The sequence below is a fragment of the Mytilus californianus genome, unplaced genomic scaffold (genome assembly GCF_021869535.1).
Source record: "Mytilus californianus isolate M0D057914Y unplaced genomic scaffold, xbMytCali1.0.p SCAF_1, whole genome shotgun sequence".
In the NCBI taxonomy this organism is placed as follows: domain Eukaryota; kingdom Metazoa; phylum Mollusca; class Bivalvia; order Mytilida; family Mytilidae; genus Mytilus; species Mytilus californianus.
This window is the reverse complement of record NW_026262581.1, coordinates 90,089,173-90,116,624: the sequence shown is the minus strand read 5'-3', so window position 1 is coordinate 90,116,624 and position 27,452 is coordinate 90,089,173. Positions and strand designations below refer to the sequence as shown.

General features: G+C 31.8%; 2 protein-coding genes across 3 annotated transcripts in view; both read left to right on the top strand.

Annotated features, from left to right (window-relative positions):
- LOC127709723 (NF-kappa-B essential modulator-like) overlaps nucleotides 1-27,452 on the top strand; it is a 238,806-nt gene that overhangs the window by 50,429 nt on the left and 160,925 nt on the right. The window lies entirely within an intron of this gene.
- LOC127709850 (uncharacterized) lies at nucleotides 9,283-25,641 on the top strand. Of its 2 annotated transcripts, XM_052215520.1 has the most exons (7): nucleotides 9,283-9,457; nucleotides 17,373-17,601; nucleotides 20,210-20,418; nucleotides 21,821-21,988; nucleotides 22,521-22,623; nucleotides 23,216-23,234; nucleotides 24,828-24,973. In XM_052215520.1, exons 1-7 carry the CDS (start codon nucleotides 9,412-9,414, stop codon nucleotides 24,861-24,863), a joined length of 810 nt encoding a protein of 269 aa, XP_052071480.1. In that variant the 5' UTR covers nucleotides 9,283-9,411; the 3' UTR covers nucleotides 24,864-24,973. The 2 variants fall into 2 exon arrangements, with proteins under 2 accessions (XP_052071480.1, XP_052071479.1); XM_052215519.1 differs by lacking the exon at nucleotides 23,216-23,234 and having other exon boundaries at nucleotides 9,285-9,457; nucleotides 24,828-25,641.

The following is a 27,452-nucleotide window of genomic DNA, read 5'->3' as shown; positions in this document are numbered from 1 at the left end:
ATTTTGCACTAAAATGGATATAACACTTTTGGTACAGAACCACTAATTTGGGCCAAGTCAGAAAGAACATAGTACATGTTTTAAACAAAATAGTTCCTACGCATAGCTGTAACTTTGTCAATAAGTAAAATATTTGAATAATTTTGGTATCAAATTGAAGCTTAAGGACTAGAGATCACTATAGAACCCTTGTTGAAAGTTTTTTTTTGAATAATAAAAAAATAGATATGAAATTATAATAGGAGGGGAAATTTGCCCTGTTGTTTAGATCAGAAGTACCTGTTCTTGTACTACCAAACTTCCGGAAACCATTGCGCTCTAATATGCAATTAAAGGTTTGTTGAATTTTTCAACACAAGTATGTATTTAAGGTATAGTTTTGACTGACTGCCACTTTATTTGAACTTAAGACAAAGTAGCCATTAATGCTTGAAATTGCAGAATTTAGCATAGAAAGCAATGGGGATTCCTTTCTCTATTTGAACTGTACACGTATACCTAACAACAAAATTATTTTCATTTACCTGTGTTTAAAGTAATTGCAAATGGCTGATATTTTTGTTCGAGCATATTGTTTTTTCTTAAATTGTTTAACATTTCATAGCGGTATAGCATGTTACTTTTATTATTCTTCCCTTAGTTTATTTATTTTTTATTTACATTGTATCATAGGTCAAATTTATTTGTTCAGTGTATGTTCACTGGTGTTAATATGTCCTTTGATTGAGTTAAGCTATTTCAGTTAATATTTTATAGTGTGTCTTTCTATGTTGTGATGTTACACTATTGTTTCAGAAAAAGGGTGAAGGTTTGGTACCATTAAAACGTTTAAACCCGCTGCATTTGTTTGCACCTGTCCTAAGTCAGGAATCTGATGTTCAGTAGTTGTCGTTTGTTGATGTGGTTCATAAGTGTTTCTCGTTTCTCGTTTTTTATATAGATTAGACCGTTGGTTTTCCCGTTTGAATGGTTTTACACTATTAATTTTTTGGGGCCCTTTATAGCTTGCTATTCGGTGTGAGCCAAGGTTCCGTGTTGAAGACCGTACTTTGACCTATAATGGTTTACTTTTATAAATTTTGACTTGGATGGAGAGTTGTCTCATTGGCACTCATACACGTAACACGGCTGGTGTCACGGTAAGTGAACTGTCCGTATACTTTTATATCACTACCACGTCGTTGTTGCCGCTGTTAGTAGACTGTCAGTATACGTTTATATAGCTACAACCTGACTGATGCCGCTGTAAACGGACTGCCAATATCCGTTCATATTACTGCCAAGTGATTGATGCCGCTGGTATTATGTTGTTCTTTCCGCTGTTAGTGGGCCTTGACGCTTAGTATCCAGTGCGTCGGTACAAATATGATTAAAATGGAAGTAAAGACAGACATTTAAATCGGATGACGAGAAGGACATTAAAAAATCATCATCTTTTCTAAATTATAAAAAGTAATTATAGTAACTGAGGATAATAAATAACATTATACACGATATCTTCAAGATACCGAGTATACTAAAAAAAAATCATTCTGGTGGTTTACAAAACGACAAAAAAACGTTTTCCTCTATTATGATGAGTATTTAGTACTACATATACTCTGTTTCTTACAATAAGTTACGAAATAAATGTTACTCTGTTATGCCTCGAACTATGACAACAATTCTAAAATAGTTACCGCAAAAACTACATGATATATTTTGAGTTCAAAGAAACACAACATTGATCGTGTTGGTCTACTGATATGAATGTAATAAGAATGACAACTCTTGACTTACAAATTTGTAACATCTAAATATTTTGTATTGATGTTTTCATTTATAGTTTTAGTCTTTTTAAAAGACCTAAAGGGAACGGAAAAGACCTTTTTTAAGATCAACAATCAATACATTATAATACTTTTTAAACACAGCTATTTATAAATAAGGAGATACTGTTTGATTGCCAATGAGACGACTATCCACCAAAGTTCAACTGAAGTGGATGTAAGTAATTATAGGCAACCGTACGACCTTCAACAATGAGAAAAACCCATACCGTATAGTCGGCTATTAAAAGCCCCGACATGAAAAAATATGAAACAATTCAATTGAAAAAAATAATGGCATTATTTATAACAAAACAATATACGAAAAGACATGAACCAACGACAACTACTGAACTACAGGCTCTTGACTTGGGACATGCACATAAAGAATGTGGCGGAGTTAAACATGTGTGTGAGCGCTTAAACCTCCCCCTTAACTGGGACATTTGGTGTTACAGCACAACATAAGAACAAACTATGAAAATCAGTTGAAAAGGGCTTAACTCATCAGATCGATACAAAGCAGAAATCATCTAACAAAAACACAGACCGGACGTGGCAGGGTATTTATACATCCCTAACAACAAAAAAGACACAAAGTACAGATCTGAGAGTAATCGCAGTTATTGACAGCTTGTTCAAAGCCAAAATAACAACTTATAAAACAATTCGTGTATCTAAGACTAAAATATCAATGGCAGTACACACCCAACATCTAATGGATTTAGTGTAAAGACATCATTAACAGTCAGAGAAAAACATGACCTTGTGCAATGCCAAAATGATCATTTTTAACTCGTGCTTTGAACATTGCATTGAATGATATTGGGTATCATGATTTTTGACCCGCAAATAAAAATCTTATTATTAAATCTTGTTTTAGTCGATTGACGAACTTTGGAAGATGTTATCATGAATACTCAAATTACACGACTAACATTAAGCAAAACCACGTCCGGTCTGTGTTTTTGTTAGATGTTTTCTCCTTTGTATCGATCTAATGAGTAAAGCCCTTTTCAACTGATTTTGATAGTTTGTCCTTATGTTGTGCTGTAACACCACTGTCTTGGTTAGTGGAGGGTTTAGCGCTCACACACATGTTTAACCCCGCCACATTATGTATGAGCCTGTCCCAAGTAAGGAGCCTGTAGTTCAGTGGTTGTCGTTCGTTCATGTCTGTCATATTTGTTTTTCGTAACTTGTTTTGTTATAAATTAGGCTGTTAGTTTTCTCAGTTGAATTGTTTCATATTTTTCATGTCGGGGCCTTTTATGGCCGACCATACGGTATGGGTTTTTCTCATTGTTGAGGGCCGTACGGTTGCCTAAAATTGCTTACATCCACTTTATTTGAACTTATGGGATAGTTGTCTTATTGGCAATCATACCACATCTCCTTATTTTATAGAGTTTAATAATAAAAAATGTTGTTGTTATACAAAGCATTTTTATAATTATACTGTTATGATTATATGAAAAGTGCAATTAAGGATAAACAATTAATTGACATAGTTTTTCAGCACCCCTCCCGGAATAAAACCTATATCCGGAAAATGTCAATAGACTGATAGAACATGTTCAAAGGGGGTGGTTTCGATTATGACATTGTTATGGTCTATCCATATTATCTATGTTACGTCCATGGTCCAGCTAGTACGCAAACAATATTAGCAATAAATCAAATAACATTTGGTAGATATTCATAAGATACTAGTCTGTTCGATATGAGTATTAGATTTTTTTTAAATTTTATTTCACACATTTATGTTGAAGCTTAAAATTTATTGCATTTAATAGAAAACTGCAGAAACTGCCATATAGTCTCAATTTAAAATCTTGTCTTAAGTTTTAAGATATTAACCACAACCTTTTCCAAAAGGATTACAGAAGTTTTCGGGAATGAAAGATGAAAGTATTTCTTTTTTAACGAATTGAATAACAGAACTGACATGGCAGGCGTTTCCAAAACATGATACTAATGTGATAGTCATACTTGCATGCAATTGACATTTTCATTGATGATCACAGTGACCACGACATTATTGATATCATATTAAGACATTCACAATTTTCCAAGGGCGTGAACAGTTCTATTTAAAAAAAAATATATATTCATTCAAAAACAAATTAAAAGTTGAGAAAAAAACACATTTATAACTGAACAAATTACTTTGTAGCAAACCACATTAAGAACCTCAAACTCTTAAAACGTTCAAAAATTATTTAGATAAAACTTTCAAAAACTAAAGATTTGAAAATTTTAAATCAAAATCATCAGAAAACTATTCAATGACCAGTCTTTTAAGGATGTACACCTCTGAGGAGCCAAAAATTTCTAGAATTAAACTTTTTTTCTTTACCTGATTTTTGGGTTTATATGACTGTAAAAAAATAATTGGTGAAGAAAAAATCTTATGGTGGTGCACATCTTTTTTTTGCTACGGCCCTTTGAAAGTGTCCAATTTTGATGATTTTCCCATTGTTCATCAATTTTTACCCATTTTGGGCTGTTATCGTGAAAAAAATCACAGTTCCACAATTAAAGTTTTTTTCATACTTTCAATAAAGATGAAGTGAACCAATCTGAATAAATTTAACTTAAAAAAAATATAGGTAGGTGTTAATATAAGAAAATTTTATCATATTTTGATGCTTTTTCGTGACAAATTTACCATGCTGTCAATTTTGTAAAGGGATTTTTCTCTGTTTTAAGAACAAAATGCATATTATTTCAACTTCTTTGTTATAAATGATTGAAAAAATACATATCCAAGAAATTTGAAAAGAATATGGGATGTACATGTTTCTGGTAAAATCATTTTTTGTACCCCTCAACCATTTTCTCAAAATTTTGGCTAAAAAGACTGACTTGATAGGTAATAAAATTTGAACACTGTATTACTCAAAAACTACTTATTGTATATACACAATTTTTTCACAGAGTTAAGTTTGATTATAGCATTTTTTTAAATTCATTGATATTTTCCACTTGTATCACATGTTTTGGAAATAATTCCAGAACGAGATTTCAACGAGATTGAAACGTCAAAAGAATACTTCCTTAAAGAACAAATCAGCTTGAGACAACAGATATAAGGTAGTGGTTTTTTCTTGAAGACTTGGATAATTTACTGAAATTCACACAAGAACAGCTTGGTTTTCTGGTGAAATTCTCCATGTGAACGCAAACCGATTTGTAACAGTTTCATATCGTTGTAAGTAGATAGTGGGTCTAAAATATCTTTATCAAAAATTTATAATTGTGGAAATCTCCAAGGAAATCAATGAAGGGAGTCAACTCCTCATTTTTAAGCACGACTGGCGATGTCATATACTATTTATCTAACGCCTTAATTTAGCAAACACAGAAAGAAGGGGATTATAGTAGTCGAAGAAAAAATAGTCAATGCCATGATCAACAGAAAAACAATACACACAAAAATACAGATTGAACAAAATACAATCCCCATCGAAAAGGAATTGATCTCCGGTACTCCTGAGATTGAAGCTGTTCCGGCTACATAATGACTTATGATGTGTTGCTCACTTGAAGTAAACCTTCGATTATTAAGGTTGTAACACGGTACATAGTGTATAGTGGCAAGTAGATAGTGTACCTTGGAGATCAGCTGCATAGATATATAAATATCAAATTTATTATTCAAATATTCAAATAGTGAAAGTACTTTCATGCTATATCTTGACGCAAGTAATTTTGTTGTACTTTTTTAAATGCAAGAAAACTAAGAAAAGGATATTGATTACTATAGCAACGCCTTGTCCAATATTAGAAGTCATACTGTGGAATAAGGCGTAAAAAAAATCGTTGTTATATATTAGTCATCAAGTTGTTTAATTTTCAGGACAAACCATTGAACTAGTGTATGGCTGCCAAAAAAATAAAATCTTTCAATTTAACTCGCTCAGTGCCTTGAAATGTTATTTAACCTGTAAATAGAAAATGGCATGACAGTGACCACATGATTGCCTTCTACAAATATGATTGAAATTGTAAATTGGTTACAATTTAGCGTTCATCTCGCCCATTATCAGTTTGTATTTATATCCAGCCTAAACTTGATCAGCTTAATTCGCCATTGTCTTAAGTCATCATCGATATTGATTCGATATCGACATCTGGTTTTGTCACGGATGTCGTCATCGAAATCAATATCTGGTTATGTCTTGAGTGTACAAGTTCTTGGTCGATATTGATTAGATATCGTGTCGACATTGTCGATATAAACAATATCGATATCTGGATTAGTCTTGGGCATGTATGATTCTAATGCTGATGCATTATCTAGACAACTCAGCAAATAGTCTTGGAAATTTTCAAAACTTGTCTAAAAATTCAATATAAAACAACCATTCAATGCATATGGCATATGTTATGTTTGGTCAATTTACAACTCACATCTTAAAACATAGTTTTAGCTGTGATGATGCCGAGCTGGTGACAGTTATTATAAAAAAGGGACGCTCAAAACAGCTACCCTTCAATCGGCATAATGCTTAAGCATAACGGAGCAAAAGCAGATAAGCTTGACGGGTCGTTATTTCGCATATGCCCCCTTCATTTAGATAGTATTGGGCATGATGGGAAACTATGTATAAAATGTCAGGGATAAGCTTTGAAAAATAGAATACGTTTACGATAGAGTTAGTTTACCCGAAATGTACAGATATTTTCATTTATGGCCCCATACCATTTTTCCTTCTTCGGGTCGCTTATATGTTGCGTTGCAAAAACATTATCAAGATTACAAAGAAGGTTCTTTCACTCGGACTACGAAACAACAAACATATGACCACGTGAAACAGGTCACATTATATGTACTATGGTATGACAGGTGGCTACGTTTCGTGATAGGTTGATGCCTTTGTAAAGCCTTAACAAAAGGCGACAGCGTTAGCTCAATCTTAATTCAAAAGTGTGTCGCCCTGTTCGCAATCGTTTCCTCGATTGTGACATCACCGAATGATACTCATCACCGGATTTATACTTGCATAAGCAACACGACGGGTGATATATGTGAAGCAGGAACTGCTTACAATCCCTATTTTGTTGTGGTTCGTGTTGCTCAATCTCTAGTTTTCTATGTAGTTTTTTTGTTGTGGTTCGTGCTGCTCAATCTCTAGTTTTCTATGTAGTGTTTTTGTTGTGGTTCGTGTTGCTCAATCTCTAGTTTTCTATGTAGTGTTTTTGTTGTGGTTCGTGTTGCTCGATCTCTAGTTTTCTATGTAGTGTTTTTGTTGTGGTTCGTGTTGCTCAATCTCTATTTTTCTATGTAGTGTTTTTGTTGTGGTTCGTGTTGCTCAATCTCTAGTTTTCTATGTAGTGTGTTTGGACTTGTTAGTCCTTTCGTCGTTTTTTGCCAGAGCGTTATCAGTTTTTCCTAGACTTTCTGTATCCATCGCCTCTCTTTTAAGTCGATTCGAATATCACCGATATGTTTAATGTAGACGAAATGTGCATCTGGCGTACTAAATCAAAAGACCGATGTCCTTTGTATGAATTTATCTAGGCTTGTAACAAAGTTTTATATGTATTGTTGCATATAGATGGAATACCTTGCAGATTATCTAGGTTTTTTTCTATCGTAAATGATGATAATACTTACATGTACCATGCAGTCGCATCAGTATAATTTTACCATATATATGTCTTAATGTGTGATAACTTTACGAAGTACAATCTCCATCGGATAACCAATACGATAATGCGTGTATATTGCTATTGCTAAATCCTCTAAAATATTCTGAATCTTTAATCTTAATGTATTTCTGCTTGAAATAAAAATGTCTTGTCCTCTACTTCTACTGACCTCCCTTCCCACACTCGAGTGAATCTAACTTCGTCTTTGCTTTCTACTTATGTTCCTTTTGGCATTATTTAATTAAATTGCTCGGTCAAATTTTCAACTGATTTTGAAGATGTTGAGATTGATTGATCAATTGTTGGTTGCTTGAAGATGTCGAGAGAAAAAAGTATTAAGTCAAAACTAGTATTGAGAAGGAAAATAACACTTTTCCATAATGGAGAATAAACAGTTTTAGTAATTATTACCTTATATGTCAATACTTGATGTTAAAGTGTATATCTGCATACATATTTAACTGCTCAGTATATATTTACATTTACTCAGGCTTAAAAGGTTTCGTAATATTAAAATATTCATATATAATCAACCAAATATACGTGCTTGTGCAAACTTATCTTCTTAATTCAAATCCACTAAATTTTAAACCTCGCCTTTTATAAATTTAATGTAAATAAATCTGTTGGTTCAATATTTCAAAATACATTGTTCTCGTTTAATCTACGGAATTGGCTTTTAACAATTAAAGTTAAATGTCTGACTATGTACCCCTTTGTCTTGTGACATACAACCGGAAAATGTATGCTACAAAAATATTATACAAAGATTAATGTGTATTTGCACTAACATTATCATTCAAAGATTAGGTCTATATGGTAAAATAACAAAACAATTCAGGGTGACAATTAAAACAAAAACAGTTCAATACTGGGTAATCAAAAGACCTAGATGTACGATTTCCTGGAGTTTCTATTGAAGCTTTTGCAACTCGGAGATGATTAGAAAGTCTAAAGAAAGAGGTTGTATGAGGTCTCACACAACCTCCTTGGTCTTTATAAACATGTCTAAAATTTCCAGTTTTATTCTCTTTATGTTTTTCGATTTTTTTTAATCATTCAAACTTAAAGAGATTAAAAAATGCGAAAAATAGAAAATTGATGGTTATGTGTTCTGGTTCAAATGGACACAACTCGCTCATTCAAGTAACCATGCAGAAATTAGTAACCAACAGTTATCTAACAAGGCAGTTTTCGGTTTTGATAATGACCAATACACATTTATATAACGGCAGCTTTCGATGGTTGTTTAATGAAAGTTATGAGCGCATTTTAAGGGTACACGTGAAACATCTTCAACGAAATGAATTTTACTTCAGGAAACTCAGTCAGTCACAAAAATGTATCTTGGAAAAGTAGTGTAACTTTTTTTTAAATATCAAACAATGAAAAATATGAATTTACCGTATGACCAGTTATGAAAAGTTTCTAAAATTATGTTACATTATTCCATAAGTCCATTCTAATGATTATTAGGATATTTATTATTTTATCTTTTCTTTTTAACTGAAAAAATTTTTCAATCATTCAAAGCATAATATATAATTTACTCTATCTATAGATACCGAACATTGCTTTCACATAAACTCGCAAAGATTTTTTTGTTTTAGAATTATTATAATCTTTTAAATGTGTTTATATGGTGTCATTACCAATACCGCTCCCAGTGCGGCTCATTGTAAGCTTGTTATTCATTAATAAAATTTAAGCAAGTATGATCCGCTTATCCACTCCACTATAGCCTCCTGTATATTTTAAAAGGACACGTGATCGATAAAAATCTTGATCGACCAATGAAATGATAAATTATTGTAGAAGTTTTCTTACCAATATTAATCAGATATTATTTACAATGAATCTGAGATAATTACACAAGGCGTTAGTAATTAACCAATACTTGATCTTGTTGACTTTAATTATTGACATTTCTGGCTAAATTTTGACCATGTCGAACGGAAGCATTTATCTTAAGTTAATATTTATCTTCAGTGGTAAGTTAAAATACTTTTTTTATAGTAAAATTCTTATTTATTTTCTTGCAACGTAATAATTATTTCAGTTGTGTATTGAAATTTAAATCTCTTAGGCTCTAAACTAATCTATTGGGCTTTGTTCATGTTGTTAGATCGATTAAAGTCCATAAAAAGATTTTAAATGTATTTTTTCAAACAGATAAAAGACGAAGTAAGAAATATGAGAGATTTCACAACATTGGTCTTAACTTTGATAGAACTTGCAAATGAACAACGCATATGTGTATATCTTAAATACTGAATTATGAATAGATCCGAATAAAATTATCATATAATTAACTTGTTAAACTGCTTTAAGAAAACGAATAAACAGGGTATTAAAACTAAGCAAACACAGTTACTATACAAATACATTATAGACAATTTAAAATATGTCTCTGCACTTTCTTTGTCACCACACGTTACTTTCTCTCAACAATGTCCGCACCTTAAAATATATACAATGTCTTACGTTAATTTAAAACAATAAAATATATTAGTTCGATCATAAAAATGCTGACAGGATCTGTCGGAGGACTATATTTATATATACTGATGTTCTGATTTCTGATTTATTGCTAAAAATAAATTCATGATGAATTTCTCCTAAATGACTGATTTCATGATACCTAAAGAAAATAATTATTTTATAAAGCCCAAAGAAATTTGTTTTAGGACATCAAATAAAACGTTTTTGGACATAGGCAAGATATTTACCGTAATGTCTGATACATAATCTACATTTTAATGAAGATGCTATCTCTCAGTAAATACCGGGACACCTTTCTACAATTTATGTACTGAAAATTAGCATTTTGTCTTTAGGCTGTCAGACAATAACTGTGATCAACCATGTAGAAATATAAAAACATACAGGTTATGTACAAATTTGGACATAAAGACAATACATGGGTTCTAGTGGAGAGAACCACACAAGTATATGCATTCCTTTCTATTTTGAAAACTAGGTTTTATCTATATATTCAAAGAAGCTGGTCGGTTGCATATGTGATTAACAGCAATATATTTGCGTTCAAAATCTTATTGAGTCTAATATATTCACATTGTTAATAAAAGGCAAGTTTTATTCGTTTTGTCAAAAAATAACTACTAATTAAAAGTTAAAAATAAAGGAAACTCCATCAAAAAGTGATGAAAAGTAAAAATCATCGTCAATGCTTGTTGAAAAGAAATAAGGATACATCATGTATCTGGGTTTTTTTCAAAGTTCAATGTGAAAAGTAAAATAATTAATTAAAAACAAAGAGTTAAAAGTCTGACATGCTCTCCAATCATACAAACAGCATCATTGATTGTTACATTTACTGTTACTTTTCTTTCTGTCCGGCTTATTTGTTCACGGTAAATATATTCGTGTATCCTAATTTCTTGAATCATTAGTATTTTTTGTTAGTATATTCAGTGGACACTTGTTCAGAGGAGCTATCCGTGAAAACTTAGTTTTGTAATAAGGTATTTTAAAGATCATATTTGCCGACACCAGTTGAAAAATCGGACCAGATTCAGTCAGACACGCATGGAAGTAAAAACAATCGAATTTATTTGACCCCTGGCACCCCCAGTTTGAGCAGATTTCTTCGCTACATTTCGATGTCCAAATCGGGTGAGACCATATGTATTGATAGAGTAAGCATCAATTGTTATAAATGTATCAACAGAAAAAAGGAATCCAAAGTCATATCTAGTACCTAGTTAGTACTAAAGGAATTTTAGGGACATGCTGAAACTGGTTATTATTCACAGGGACAGTGGTGGATATTTGAGATCTTTCAGCTTTTTCGTCTTGTCGATCGTTTTTATAAGTTTTATCTTTCTTTCTCATAGGCCTGTTGAATATAATAATGAATGCTGTTAGTGGAATCTCTTTAATGAGAACATGCTCTGGGATATTATTAGCTGGGGCACGCGGTCTGTTACAACTCAACGATGCATATAGGAGTTTTAAAATAAAAAACTTATTAAGTCACTATGTCTGTCATGTCATAGATCTTAATATATATGTTGAGATATTTTTTTTAATTTATAGGTGTAAGGCAAACAGACAATCATATCCATGTAGTATCCTTAATTTTAATTTAACATTCAGGATATATAAGATTCAGAGATCAAATTTAAAAAAATGTGTGAAAGAATACCATTATTATACGGAATAGTGAATTGTAAAGACTTTTTTTAGATGTTTTTCTTCCCTCTAAAATCTTTGGAAAATATTTATTTTGTTTATCCTATTCATAGCTGATACAAATCCTTTGTCGCGACATATTTTCTTAAAACCTCAACTATTGTATAATATACATAATAAATTTAATGCATGTTATTTTAATACGTCTACACCGTAATACTTTTTTCTCTGTAAATTGGTGTATGTTAGCTGTCCGAACAAGTTCGACAGTTATAATTTTTTATATTATATGCAAGTTGAACATCAACTGAAACAAGAGAACCCCCCTTTGTTATATTTTCAATGCTAAAAACTCATTTAAGATGATATGATCGGTTGAAATAAATAATTAAAACAACTTTAAAAATGGATCTGTACGTAAGATTTCTATATATAATTGTAAAAAAATTATGATATACTATTACATAAGTTGAAAATAGGTTTAACTTATATGTAGACCAACTCTCTTATCGTTATTTATATAACTGGGTTGTTTAAACTGGCAGAATAAAATGAAATATGTGTTGTTAAAACATTAAGCTTGACTGGCAAACTATGCTCATGACTATGATAAATGAAACTGGGATGACTGTGTAAAATTACCTAAGAATAAGAAAAACAACAAAATGGAACACAAATATGAAATTGAGTTAAAATGATTTTTAAAATTACTGATTGAAGTCAGTAATGGCTTACTTTTGATGTAAAAACGTTTTGTATAAACATTCAAAGTAATGTACCTATAAATGTCTACATGGATATCTACATTCTTTAATGTATACAGAACAAAATCTATTTCTTATCAATTTCAAATTCAGTTATCTCATTAAAATTCAAAAGAATCTTGACGCATATTTACTGTTTAATTAAATGTCTGCCCACCCGGGGTAAATGAACAAAATGCATTGAAAGATTGCTTTATACATAGATAAAATTCGTCATGGGTACGCATTAAACTGAATGGCTAACTGCTTTTTATGAAATTTGTCATGAGTTCAATTCAATGCAGTTATTGTAGAAACCGTATCAGAAACGTTATGCTTTAGTGCACGTAATATATCGGCTTTGGTTTTATGTAAATCCAGGTCTTTTTGAAATTGAAAATTTGAATGTAGATAAAAATTGTATTTTTAGATAACTAAATTAAAAATCTAATGAAAGTAAATTACTTTTGCTTCTGTAATGAAATTTTGGCATCCGTGTCATTAAAATTGAATTATACTTACCCTCCATAAAAGAAGTAGATACAAAGGCGGAATTTTCGAAGTAGGGAAATCTTGATTTCTTTAAAATATACTAAGCAATAAAAACTTTTAACACATAAAAATGTGAAATCAAGAAAGGATAGAGGGGCAAAGGTTGCGGAAAATGACATTGGTCGTCTGATAACTCATATATCAAAAACTTGTCCAACTTAAAGTAAAAAAACTCAAAATAACTTTGTTGGACACAGGGTTTAAGAAATATAGATTCTACCACTAAATCAAGTGTGTTACGATATTTCTCCACCCAAGACAGTTAAATTTAAATTATTTAAAGCGCGAGGCTGCTGAGCTTTTTAAATAATTAAAATGTAACTGTTGAGAGTGGAGAAATATCGTTACACACGAGTTATAGTAGTGGAATCTGTTTCTCTAATGATTTTAGACGATATCTTAACAAAGTTTATCCTTCCTTTTCAAATTTTTGCAGAAAGTTGTGTTCTTTATATGTGACGAAATTCAATAGAAACCAAGAAAATTTGACGTCATAATTCAATCTTGACCAATCATTTGCCGAGAACGAAGTTTTCTCTAGAGATGACGGAAATATCTTTCTCACACCGATCTAGAAATGTGAAAACGCACGGTTCTCTTATTCCACCAGAACTTCTCCTTACAGTTGAACATATGCCCTGACCTCAGTGATCGTATGACAACCATGATGATCCTTTCTTTTTAAAAATGTTTGTACACAATAAAACCGGCATAATATCAAATGCTTGTCTAAGTTGAAAATTCAGTTAAAAATATTGAATTTTCCAAATAAGCCAATGCAATATAAATATACATCCAGAAAACTATGAAAAAAACCATGATCTTTTCCCTCTATAATTGTGTCATTAAAAGCAAAGTAAGTGTGTCCCTACTGGGTGTTGTCATTGTTGGCCTACTTTTTGTGACCTCCAGGTATTCGATATGATTTATTTTTTTTACGGGATAAAATATAGGATAATTACTTATTCTATTAAGGTAATATAAAAAGCTTCAGTATAAGCGACTGTCTACATACGTTACACAAAAATTATCAATGGTAATATTGTAACTTTTCTTTTATATATATGTATGTCTTGGACTAAGTACATATCCAAAGACGGAAGAACAATTTGTCTTTGACAGTCAGTGAAATAAAATATCTTTTTTCCTCGAAAAATCTACATATTACCAAACATTAGCTACAAAAAGCAATTGGAAACAATTAAGATTTCATCAAAGTTCCGACATTTTTCTTTCCTATACTGGCTCCCATTTATCCTTTCATGAAATGATTACATTGAATTTGAATAGAACGAAAATGTTAGATGCATTTGGTTCATAATATGGAATTCTATGCGACAGAGTAAGGTTATTACGATCGTCGCGTTTATTATTTCCAAAATATAAATTGCATCTAAACTAATATAGTCATTGTTGCCTTGGCAAAAATAGCATTTTCACAGATATTTAAGTCATAGTACTAGTTTTCCATGTGAAATATGTAGTTCAAACGGATCAGTAATCTTAATCATGATGATGTAAAGTACGTACTATTTATAAATATCATCCTAGCGAGAGCATTTATTCTACATAAAAATACCCGCTTAGTTTTAATTAAAATTTTCATTTTCATTCTTATTAAAAAAACACGTATCCAAAACCGGAAGTTGAGCTCTCACAAAATTAATGGATATTCCATGTTGAATATTGATGCTCTTGATAAATCATATGTGCAGATAAACGGACTAGAATTTGACGCATTAAACAAGTATTGTTGTTTCGTCACCGTAAAATTAACATCCAAGTGAAATGAACATTTACTTCAAAACTGTATGAAATCAATAGAAAAATCGACATGAATAGACACTAAACAATTGAACATTAAGCTTCCACATTCGAATCAAGCTTAATCACTATGATATTGAAATTATAACGACCCTAGTGATGAAAAGAACAAAAAAAGGAGAAAGTGTGTGTGCATGTAACATATATTCCTATATATTTTGTTTGTAACCACGTAAAAACCAATATGATAATTCCGGACATTTAACTTGAAATATGATAGTAATCGATGCATTGTCAATAACCTTTTGTTTTATAATTGGTATTGCACATCAAAGACCGTTATGCAATGAGAGAAAAACAATAGAAAATAGATTTAAAACAAATCGGTTATTTATGGACTTTCGTAGACACATTCAAAAGTAAACTTCAAAAATGAGGCTCTTGTGGCTAACGAGAATTCTGCTTTTGAAGTAGCAGGGAAAAATAGTTTACATTTTTTGTTTATATATATTGCTTCATTATTCCATGCAAAAAAATGATCCATAATGCGAAGCTTTGAGCGCATATATTTTGAAAATATATCTGTATATATAAATGTTTCTTTATACCACATACGAAAAAAGTAAGAGGAAAAGACAAACTATTTCGTATACGTATGTCAAAACAGAGTGAAATTCAACACTCTTTTCAATGATCTCAAAACAAACACTTAAAAAGGTGAATTATACCCTATACATGTCTTGTAGAGTCATTTAATGTTTACAAATAAGATTTTAATTTTCTTCAAATATTTTCTTATATATAAGTAATTCAATATTTTCTAATCTTCTTTTGACATGTTTTAATCTGTTTATAAGATTTAAATGATATGTTTGATTAGGTTAACTTGGTGCGTATTATATCACTAATAATATTTACTGACAAATGGCTATGCATAACAGCAAAATCCGAAACTCAGATTATCTTCTTTTTTCTTTAAATACCAAACATGTTTCGGTCATTCGCTTACTTATTCATTTTGTATTAGAACTATATTTGATTCACTCGACTAACTTTGCAAGAACTCGCCAATTGAATAAAAATCCGAAAAACTTTGCATCTCTGGGTTATGTGTTTTATCAGAAAACAGATTAAACACCCACAAAACAGGAGGGGTAAAGAGTTTCTTCCTAATAAGCATTTTCATATACAAATGTAATAGATGTCCAGACAACGATTCTCTTTTTCTTAAATTTCTTTCTTTTATCCATATTGCAATTTGCAAAATTAAACTATTATAAATGTTTACGAAAGAGGTTATCATAAAATCGATCAATAAATAAATTATCAATCTGTGATCACACATCCACGAAAGCCATCAGTACTTCAAAAAAATGATGATGTCTTTTTTATCTTAAAAACCTTTTTGTAGAATATGTTCGAAAGTAAGAGATCCTGAAACAGGATGAGAATTTTGTTATCGGCTACTTCCGATATTGAGCAATACCAAAAAACTTTAAAAATTGTTACCATGACAATCAATTGATTAAATCTTAAACACCGGAAGCGATCCAATATGGTAACTAATTCGAGGTAAAACCTTTGTAATCAAGTCACCATATAGATTGACAACAAAGTCAATCAGTGGCGATATTTAAAGGCCAAAACGAGCCTTTCATGACATGTTACGGCATAGTGATAATCTTAAAATGCCTCATTTGAGCAATCAATGACTGAAGCTTCCCTCGTTGTCAGAAAGGTTTTGTGTAACACGCAATTAGCATTAGATAAAGCTCTAATTAGTACTAATATTTTTCTCTTAAATTACCATCTATTATCACGCAATGGAAGGAAATTAACACAGAACGTTAATTTTTATGAAATGATTGATGTCATTATGAATATATTAAGCACGCGAAAAGAACTTATTGAAAAAAAATCAATATAAACCAAAAAACGAAGGTTTCATTGCTTACCTTCAACTTATGATTGTTTGATTTGACTAGACGTATATCTGATTTTGTAATATATTGAGAATAATTACTCTAAAATTGAAGGGAAAACTGTATTAGAAGGTAAATTATCTGATTACTTATAATTTCATAATGTAGGTCAAATTTTCTGTGAACGTACGTGTTATGTGGTTACCTGCTTACAACTGCAGATTAGCAAAAGCTCTTCAGTCTTTTGGTAAAATGACAACGATTTGCATTTTTTAATGACAGCTGACATATGTACATATATAAAAAAACGAAAATATTCAAATTCAAACATTTATTAAACAAAATAGATAGGTTAAAGTCTGCTGCACCTCAAACATTTTCCGAAAATATATGTACTAAAGGAGAGGCGAAGGAATTGGACGTACATGTATATGCATGTTTTAAAATTTTAAAATACCTTACAACTAAAAAGGCCTCCACTGACAAGAATCGCTATGCAGTTCAAAACTATGCAGAGAAAACTGATAATTTTATTTTTTTCTAAAATAAGCACGGATAATTGGTGCTAACTTGAACAGATAGAGCTAGAAAAATGTACAACAATATCAAACAAATAGAAATACCAAGAACAACCGATTTTAACAAAACAAATTAAAAATTGGCTAGGCATGCTTGTAGGTTTTTTTATATTCCTTAGTTGAAACTATATCAAATATTCAATATAATGTAATATTATGTTTCACAGATACTTTTAACTTACTTAATTTCAGTTCCAGTAGCCTTAGGCATAACATCGACAAAATATATGACACACTATTGCCATCACAATGTTATATTCGTCAACTCCAGTCTCATCCTAGAACTTACCAATAATCTCCTTGAAGTGGAACCGGAAGACCATATACACTGTGCAGCAAAGATATTGACAGACCCCGGCTCAAAATTACTGCTACATTTTATAACATTAGATATTTCATTTCACAACCTTTCACCCGACAGGTAATCATGAAAATATTGATAAATTTTTGCTCAGAACAACTAAGAACTACACAAGTCAATATTATTTTGTTATTATTTTGAATGAATAAAGAGAGGGATAATTTGATATAACTTCTGTCACGATTTAAACTTCCGAATAGTTATCCTTCACTACAAAAACTTGGAAATACAAGGGAAAGCCCAAACTCATTAATATTCCACATGATCTCACCCATGAGCAATCATGCAGCACGAGTTTGTAAAAATATAGAATTCAATATATAAAAAAAGAATATGTAGTATGGCTGCCAACGAGACAATTGTCCATAAAAGACCAATTTTAATTGAACAATACAGGTGGCCATAAGACCGTCAACAATGAGCAAATCCCATAACTTATTGTAAGGTATAAAAGGCCCCGGGATGACAAACTATGTCACAATTCAAAAGGAACAACACATCTGGTCTGTGTTTTTGTTTTATTGTTCTGCTTTGTATCGATCTGATGAGTTAAGCCTTTTTCAACTGATTTTTATAGTTTGTTCTTATGTTGTGCGTTTCACCACTGTCCAAGGTTAGGGGGGGGGGGGGGGGGGGTCAGCGCTCACATACATGTTTAACCCCGCCACATTCTTTATGTGCCTGTCCCAAGTCAGGAGTCTGTAGTTCAGTGGTTGTCGTTGGTTCATGTCGGTCATATTTGTTTTTCGTAAATTGTTTTGTTATAAAGGAGTAGGTCCGATAAGGGCCGATTTTGGCCTCAAACGTCAGGTTCATCTGATGAAAGATTTTGGACACTTTTTAAACACTTAAGTGTCTACTTCAGTCGATTCAATTAGTGTATGTGAAAGATTTGAACTGATTTAGTCATTTAAGACGATCAAATTCAAGCTTAAATATGAAAAATCCATCAAATATGCCATACTATGTCACTTTTCAGAGGGTTTTTGTTAAAAATGAAAGTGGCCGCATTCGTGTTCACTCTCAACCTTTAAATATATTATGTATTATCATCAAATACAACTTACATTCAAATATTATGAATGAACACAAATGCGGCCACTTCCATTTAAGACGGAAACCGTCTAAAATTTAACTCAAACGCTAAAATTGTGAAGATTTCAGCAATTTAGCATGACTTAATGATGCTAGTAACCGATACATGTGCATTGTATTGTCAAAAACAGCCCATATTTATGTAACAGAAGTATTCTACCTTCCAATGAATAGCTAAAAGTTTACATTTTAACAATTTTGTAAAACTGCTATATTTTGGGACCAAAAAGGGGTCTTACTGGACCTACTCCTTTGGCTGTTAGTTTTCTCAATTGAATTGTTTCATATTTTTTATGTCGGGGACTTTTATAGCCGACTATACGGTATGGGTTTTTCTCATTGTTGAAGGCCGTACGGTTGCCTATAATTGTTAACATCTACTTCATTTGAACTTTGGTGGATAGCTGTCTCATTGGCAATCATATATAATAGTCTGATTTATACTTCAACGCTAAACGAAAAACAAATAAGGCAGACAACAACCAACGACAACAACTGAAATACAGGCTGATTGCATTGGACAGGCACATAAACAATATGGCGGGGTAAACCAAGCGCTTCACCTCCCTTAACCAGGAATAGTTACCAGTGTAATAATACAACATATGAACGAACCGTAGAAATTAGTTGGAAATGGCTTTACTCATAGGATCGGTACTAAAACAAAACAAATAACCAGAAGATAAAAGACAGAAGAAACTTTATCGAAGAATAAAGATTTTTTTAAAGAATATGTATATCTAGATATAGATTGTAAAAAGGGGGAGGCGATAATAAAAAGGAGGGACAATAAAAACCATAAATCGAGGGAAAACAGACAAAACCATATTACCAAAAGAATAGAGACGATCAGACAACAGAAAACAAAACACTACAAAGAAAACTAAAGATGGGACAAAACGAACCACGCCAAAAACAAGGGGTGAATGCATGTGTTACTACAGTTAAAATATGTTGATTAGTCTTGTTACCCATCATACAATAGCAGAACTGTCACGAAATGTCTCTTGTCTAACAATGAGATATCATCAAAGTCATTCGTCATTGTTACATGTAAATTTCTTACTCTAAAACTTGACCGAATAAGAAAGTTGAAAATGAAAACACGATTTTCTGGACTAGGGATAGACACTTATTTGGTCTTCTGTAACATAGATTAGTGCTTATTTTGTACGGTATCAATTTATTTTGCAATAATGACACAAGGTAGCTGAGTATTGCCTAATTATATCATTAATCGTCACTTCTTTGAAGAAATCATAAATTGAAGAACAACAACAATTTGTGTGAAGGTATTGCAATAATTCAAATATTAAAAACGTTTCATCAAAAGATAAAAAAAAAACTACTTACAATCCACAAAAAAATTATAACCCGACTATATTTTTTTCAAACTGACTATGACTGAAATAAACTGGAACTTAGTTTGTTTTCATCAATCACTTTAATTTTTGTTTATTGAACTAATAGATTGTTATGACAATACAGACATGAAAGAAATACCCGGGGTTCGGGTTTTTTTTTTTGGTGAGAATGGGAGACTCTATTTAACAGGTTGCTTTTTCTATTGCAGACTGCATATCTTTGACTACAGTAAGAACGGTAATGCTTCGCAAGTCTCTCCAGCAGGAGGGTTGTATGGTATCTATGACCAATACTACACACATACCAGTTCCGGTGTACAGGACTATTTATCGTCTGGTAACATGTTCCGGTTAGATTACATGGGTAAACCAAGTTTACTCTACCGAGGGTTTAGAATCTTGATAACATCAGTAAAAGGTTTGTTTCCTCATATCTTATATGTCTTTAAATGATCAGACTCATATTTTTTGGTTTCAACAGACGTATTTCTGTATGATTACTAGAAAATAAAATGTAAGAAAGCGACGAGAAAGGGATATGCTATATTATAACTAAATTGACAAGGATTTGTTCTTTTTCATTAGATAATATAACTATGTTATATGGCCGGTAGAATTCTGATAATTTAGACAGCGGAAAAAAGTTGCTGTACAGTTAGATGCTTTCTGTGACTGCAAGCATTCTTAAAAAAATATCAACTGGTTATTGGTTATTCTGGAACGATTTTTATGATTCATTTTCTCTGATCCCTAGTGATAAATGGTTAATTTTTTTATAAATAAAAATATGTGGTATGAGTGCCAATGAGACAACTCTCCATCCAAGTCACAATGTGTATAAAGTAAACAGATATAGGTTAAAGTACGGCCTTCAACACGGAGCCTTGGCTCACACCGCACAGCAAGCTATAAAGGGCCCCTAAATGACTAGTGTAACACAATTCAAACAGAAAAACCAACGGTCTAATCTATATAAAAAACGAGAAACGAAAAACACTTATGAACCACACCAACAAACGACAACCACTGAACAACAGGCCCCCGACTAAGGACAGGCGCACACAAAAACATATATTACACATATTTATGGACTGAAAACGTAAAGGTTACACAATTTATAGAATAAAAATGATGGCCAACTCAGAGCTCACAGTTTGCTTTACCGATGTCATTATAGCAATGATTCAAAAGCATGGATTTTACATTTAAATAAAGTAATTCTGAAAAAAATGCATGATTAATCTGTATAAAAAATAAAATATCACAAACTTGTGTTCTGCTATGTATAAGAGATCTTTGATAACCAAATACTTTATCCAATATGTCTAATTAATTGTTCAATCAATTGGAACCACAACCATCTTTACCAACAATAAATGTTCAACTATCACAACTCTTTGTTCAGCTTCCTCTCTTATTGACATTTTTCATACCGGTTTTGTAACTGAAAGTATTAACATTTTTACTGTTTCGCCTAAGAGTCAAATCTTATAGTTCTTATTCAATCGTGATAATAGAAAAACAAATCAAAAGGGAAAAGTTAACTTATAGTAAAATATATGATTGATCCTAATTGTTATTATTAGTATTTTTTATTGTTTATTGTTTATTTATTTATATTTAATCATATCTTAGTGAAAAAATGTTTATAATTATTCAATACTTAACCATGGAGATATACGTACTGCACATTTCAATTATCTTATTTTCAGAGAGAAAAACAATTTCTACCGTTGTTTAGACAATATGCAAACCAACGGGTGCCACATGCTATATATTCGGTAGTTTAAACTTAAAACTGAAATTCTTTTATTCAACAGATCCCAATCCGGATGGAGGATGTGCTACCTTTCACTCTCGTTGTTCAAAGGGATCCATCTGTATACCTACAAGTACTTTATGCAATGGGGATCATAACTGTGGAACAAAAGACGACAGCGATGAAACCCAATGTAATTGGGTTTTGTCTACAGGTTTAGAGGAAAAATGTAAGCATTCAAGTCCAATGTAAAGTTAATTTTGTCAGACAATTAAAACACTACGATGAACTATAGTGTTTATTTTCTACATCATTTAGTTTTTAGTGGAGAGTTGTCTCATTGGCAATCATACCCCATCCTCTTATTTTTATTCTTTTTGAAAATGTAGTTATAAAAATAACCTATCAGAATAAAAAAAAAACACACTTAAATACAGAACATCTGAGTTCATATATTTGGTGAGCTGCATTGAAATTTTTTATAACAATTACGTGTTCAATCCCTCTAAATAAACTAAACTATTATAACAAAAAAGGGAAACAAAAAAAGAAACAAGTATACAGGTTGTTTGTATCTATAATAAAAGTTGGATGTACAAATCAAAGTAATTGTATACATTTTAAACACTTATTTTTAAGTTGTTTTCCATATTGCCTATATGCATGGTTTTGATTGATACTAATATCAATATACAAAAATACTGATATTAGTCGTAAAAAACATTTTTAAGTTAAGAACTCTGCTATATGCTTTTTTTCAGATGCGATTGGCAATGTTATAACAGCCGGGGCTTTAGCCAGCTTGTCGTTTGTTCTTGTTGTTGTTTTAGTATTCGGAGTAATTTACAGATACAACAAAAGAAGGTAAATTAAGTATTCCATGTCGAGTGTTATTTCATTGATATCTATTAGTATCCCTATTGGATTATCAATTCTTGGCTGCCTTTGGCACAAGCGTTCTTGATGAAGGCGGCTAGACTAGGAATGCACATTACTACTGTGCCTTTATTCATCTTTTAATGTTAAAACTTTTGGCTCATTGCATTCCTGATAAGTTAACCAATCTCGATAGTTAAATCATCACATCTTAATGTTCGAGCCTTGGCGAGGAAATTTTAAAATTCGATATTTGAATAGTCAAAATATTAGAGAAACGTTGAGTTTGACTTTGATGATTGGTTTACATAATAAAGTTTTAAAAATGCTGGCATATTCAATAAAAGAAATATACAAAACCAAATCATTTTTACAGTGGAATTTTTCGTTAACTCATGCTTCTTACAAGAATTTTATTATCATTTCGACTTATCTAATCGACCAACAACTAAAAGAAATAATTGACCTGTACAGTCAAACCTTTTTTATTCGTACTGTATATGATTTTTTTATTTGCCCCGCTGGTATCTTTTTACTTATTTGTTTCACAATTGAATTGTTTTCGACTTATTGAAAATAGTGTTCCTGAAGGTACAGTAGTAAGTATATGATATTAATAGCTTACCAATCACGCTGGCTAAAAGAAGTAAAAGCATGTGGAATAATGGGTCGCTGATAAATCATAGATGTACCGTTTTGCATGTTTGGGCATAAAGGGTTATGTATGCTTTACAAATAGCTTAATAATTTGATTTTTAAAAATGTAGTCATGCCATGAATAAAAAATATGGTTATTTGAAATATTGATAAGTATATTTGTTAAATAAATCTGCCATATTTATAACCAAGACCTTTTATGAGACTTTTAGACACGTCTAGATGCTTTGATCTACGTATATTTTGGCCGATTTCGACGCAAGTTCAGATGGAAATCGTACAAAATACTAATAGATGACCCACTCTGTGTTTGCGATCCTTTCAACTGAAAGTTAGAGACAGAGTGATAAAAATCGAAATCAGTCTAAGGGATGTTTTACTGAAATTGGATATTACTTATATCCTTTTATTGATTATGACTAATATGGAGAATTTTTAATTTCATATTCGTTATCGTTATGTTTTTACATATGCATATTAAGTTTACATGACAATATAGCAGCATAGTAGATATATAGCCACCGTTCATTTCACACAAAATTTAAGGTAGAAATTTACGTAAATTCATACTGACATGTTTATCACTTATGAGTATATGTTTTTTTCTAGTCAAAGGAATTTTATTGAAAACTTTTATGCCTCAAAAATCTTCGAACCAATCTACTGATTGTATATATTCATTACAATATCAGTTAAGATTTCATGATGGAGACTTAATTAGTGTTGGCAAACATTGAGAATAGAAGTAGTTTCTCCTAAAATTCGGTATTTTTATTGACTGCTTGCATAACGTCCAGTGGCAAATAGTTCATGCATATTCAAAAGGAGAAAAAAATACAATTAATACAACTGGTAGGTTATCCTAGGTAGATCAACCAAGAATTCTGAACTGACACTGAAAAATAAGGGTGGGTTCGATAGGAACAGAACTTTGGCATTCTAACAGGCCACCTACAGGCTTCTCATACAGCGGATTTTTAGGGTTCTTTATCGTGCAGAGAGGATGGTGTTCACCCTACACGAGGTATCGTATTTAAAGAACAAATTTCGACCGGACGTGGCTGCATATCTATACATCCCGCACAACAAAACGGACGCCCCAGTTTAGAATAGATGTCACTGTCGGGTGGAAAAATTCAGGGATTACAATATTTCCATTCCCTAGTCAACCCTTGGGGTAAAGTAGTATTTTGCAAATCAAGAGGATTTCTGAACATTTGACTGAATATGGTGTAACAAAGGGGTTTATTCCAGTATACGTTTAATGTCTTCGTTTTCGGGTTTTCGGTTTAATTTCAGAAAGCATAGTTGCACAATCTCTGCCGAGTTGTTTTAGTAGTTACAACCTATGGTCATGAGCCTTCATCATTAAGATTTCAGAAAAAAAACCTATGTTGTGCTCTCGGAAATCATATCTTTTGTTTAACAGTTGTTTGTTCCATTACAATGATGTCGTTTAGAATTTTAAATCTAAAATTTGTTAAAGTTCATCAAGATATCCTTATGTTTCTTTATTTTGCTATTTTATTATATAGCTATTTACGAAGAGAAAGCATTCAAGTTCATGCTAGGAGAAATGCAGATGGAAAGTGGAAAATTACAAATGACATGGGTTTGACTGCTCAGATATATGCGCCACCTACATATGATGACGTTGTAGCAGATGAAGAGAACGAAGGACCACCACCAGCATATGAATCGTTGCCATGTTCAGTTCGAAATTCTTGTGAGTTACGACATAGCCGAAGTGGTTCACTTACAATTGTGTGCGTCCCAAATAGAGATATTCATCTGCATAATGAAGCATTAGACATTTCAGAAATGCAATGTTTTATCGTTAGTTCCGAAGAAGAGTTACACACACACAGTAATGAAACTAGCACAACAGAACCTTCGTATGCACAAGGTACATGTAGTTGTACAGATTCTGACATTTCAAATCAATTTCAAAATGTATCCATCGGTGAGAAAGATCAGGAATCCTCTAGCTCACAATCAGTGAATTCCTCATCAGACAATAAAAAGACTGATTCTAATGAAAATTTGATTCGTCCAAAAATAATAGGAATTGTCGATGATGAAATAGAATACATGGACGACAATATGTGATTTCCGATGCAATCTTTATTTTATGCATTTATTTATTTATTTATATTATTTATTTTCAGCTATTTGTATATGCCTTTATATGCCAAATTGATATATGGTGCTTAATTTATATGACAAAGATACTTATCAGTTATATGATAGATTGACGGTAATGAACTTTTATTAAACAAGATATTTTTTACTTGTTGCAGAATGAAATTGTTAAGGCTTTGAAAATAAAAACTTAGCAGGTCTTTTTCATTAGCATTTCTGATTTATCTTGTGCAAACTTACGGTATATGTATCAAAGGGTCTCAATTGAACCTAAAACAAAAACTTTTCAAATTATTTTTTAAAAAGCTGTTGATATTGAAACCGCAAACAAAATAAACTGATGTCGGCATTACCATTGTACAATTGACGTTTTTTTTTAAAGACAAATGACTTTGAATAAGTTACAGACGTCACCTGTTAGGAAAGGGATACAAACACTGTTTTTGGATTTAACTATGGACTTTTTCAAAATTGAAATGCGTTGAAGAGTATTCAGGTGTAGACATTGTTTGCGAACGAGTAATTATTATCATGAAATTGCGTTGTTTTATTGCAATGATCGATCCAGATCGAGATTCCCCTTTTTCTCATTTTTTTTTAAATACAAAACACTTCGTAAGATTGATCTCAACATGTAATTTTTACAAATATTCATTAGAATCCTTACCAACAGGACTGGATCCTAGACTTTGTATTGTGTAATATACTGTTTAAGTACACATATGCAGTATCAAACACAACCAAGCAGACAATGAATGACTAACTCTACAAATTAAGATGGTCCGTATTATAGCCTGTAGTTGTATTCGAATTCGTATTCAGGGACGAAAGACGTATTGAACTTCCTAACACATCTAAAAGTGTGTTTACATGTGTTCTAATACTAGTAAGTGAATTGGATTTCCTTTAAATACTCTTGTTGAAATCGAGTTGGCCAAATCAATTTCTTTGACATTGAGGATTTTTCAAATTTAGTTGTCTATAGACCCTTTTCTGTAGATTTTCAATTAATATAGAAATAATGAGATGTGGTGTGATTGCCAATGAGACGACTATCCACCAATTACCAAAGGACGAGGATGCAAAAAAACAACTATTGAGTAGGTACGGCCTTCAACAATGAGCATAAACCATACCGTATTGTAAGATATAAAAGGCCTCGGAATGTCTTAATGTGAAACAATTCAAAACAGACAACAAACGACCTGAATTATGCAATAAACAACACACGAAACAAATAAGTCAGAAAGCACCCAACGACAACAACTAACAGGCTTCTGACTTGGAACAGGCACATAATGCGTTGGGTTGAAGCATGTTTGTGTGCACTCAACCCTTCCCTAACCCGAGAAAGTGGTGTAACAGTACAACATAAGAACAAACTATGCAAATCAGTTGGAAAGGGCTTAAATCATCAGACAAGCACCAAGCATGCAAAACATTCTAAACTTTTGTTTGAAAAATAGGTACCGATATGAGAGTACTCACAATAAGTATATTAACATATATGTATAGAGTCAAAGAATAAGTTGTAAAGTTGTAATTTTTTACAGGTTCTTTTTAAACACTGCGTTTGTAACATTATTCAAATCAGTTAGTGATCACAGAAAACTGCATTGAACATGAATATCTGGTCCACACATTCAGCACATTTTTAATAAACCTAAAATGGTTTTAAAAATCTAGATCATAGGTGTTATACCTAAAGTGAAAATGATAATCCGCTACGTGGTTTCATCGCAAACTTTCTCATTTAGTATATGAGAACAGATTAGCCAATAAGAATTTAACATACGCATGTTTTTTACTGCAAAACAATGATTTACGTTGGGATTGGTTACAACAATTAGAACACATACGAGGTCATCTGTTACACAGATATTTCGTTATGGTGATGGTTTTTCGTAGACGCCCTTTTTTCGACTATGACTATCAACAACTTTTTATCAAAATGTACTCATATACAACATCATGGACGTCATTGGTGGAGAGGATAATGAACTGCTTACCCTTTCGGA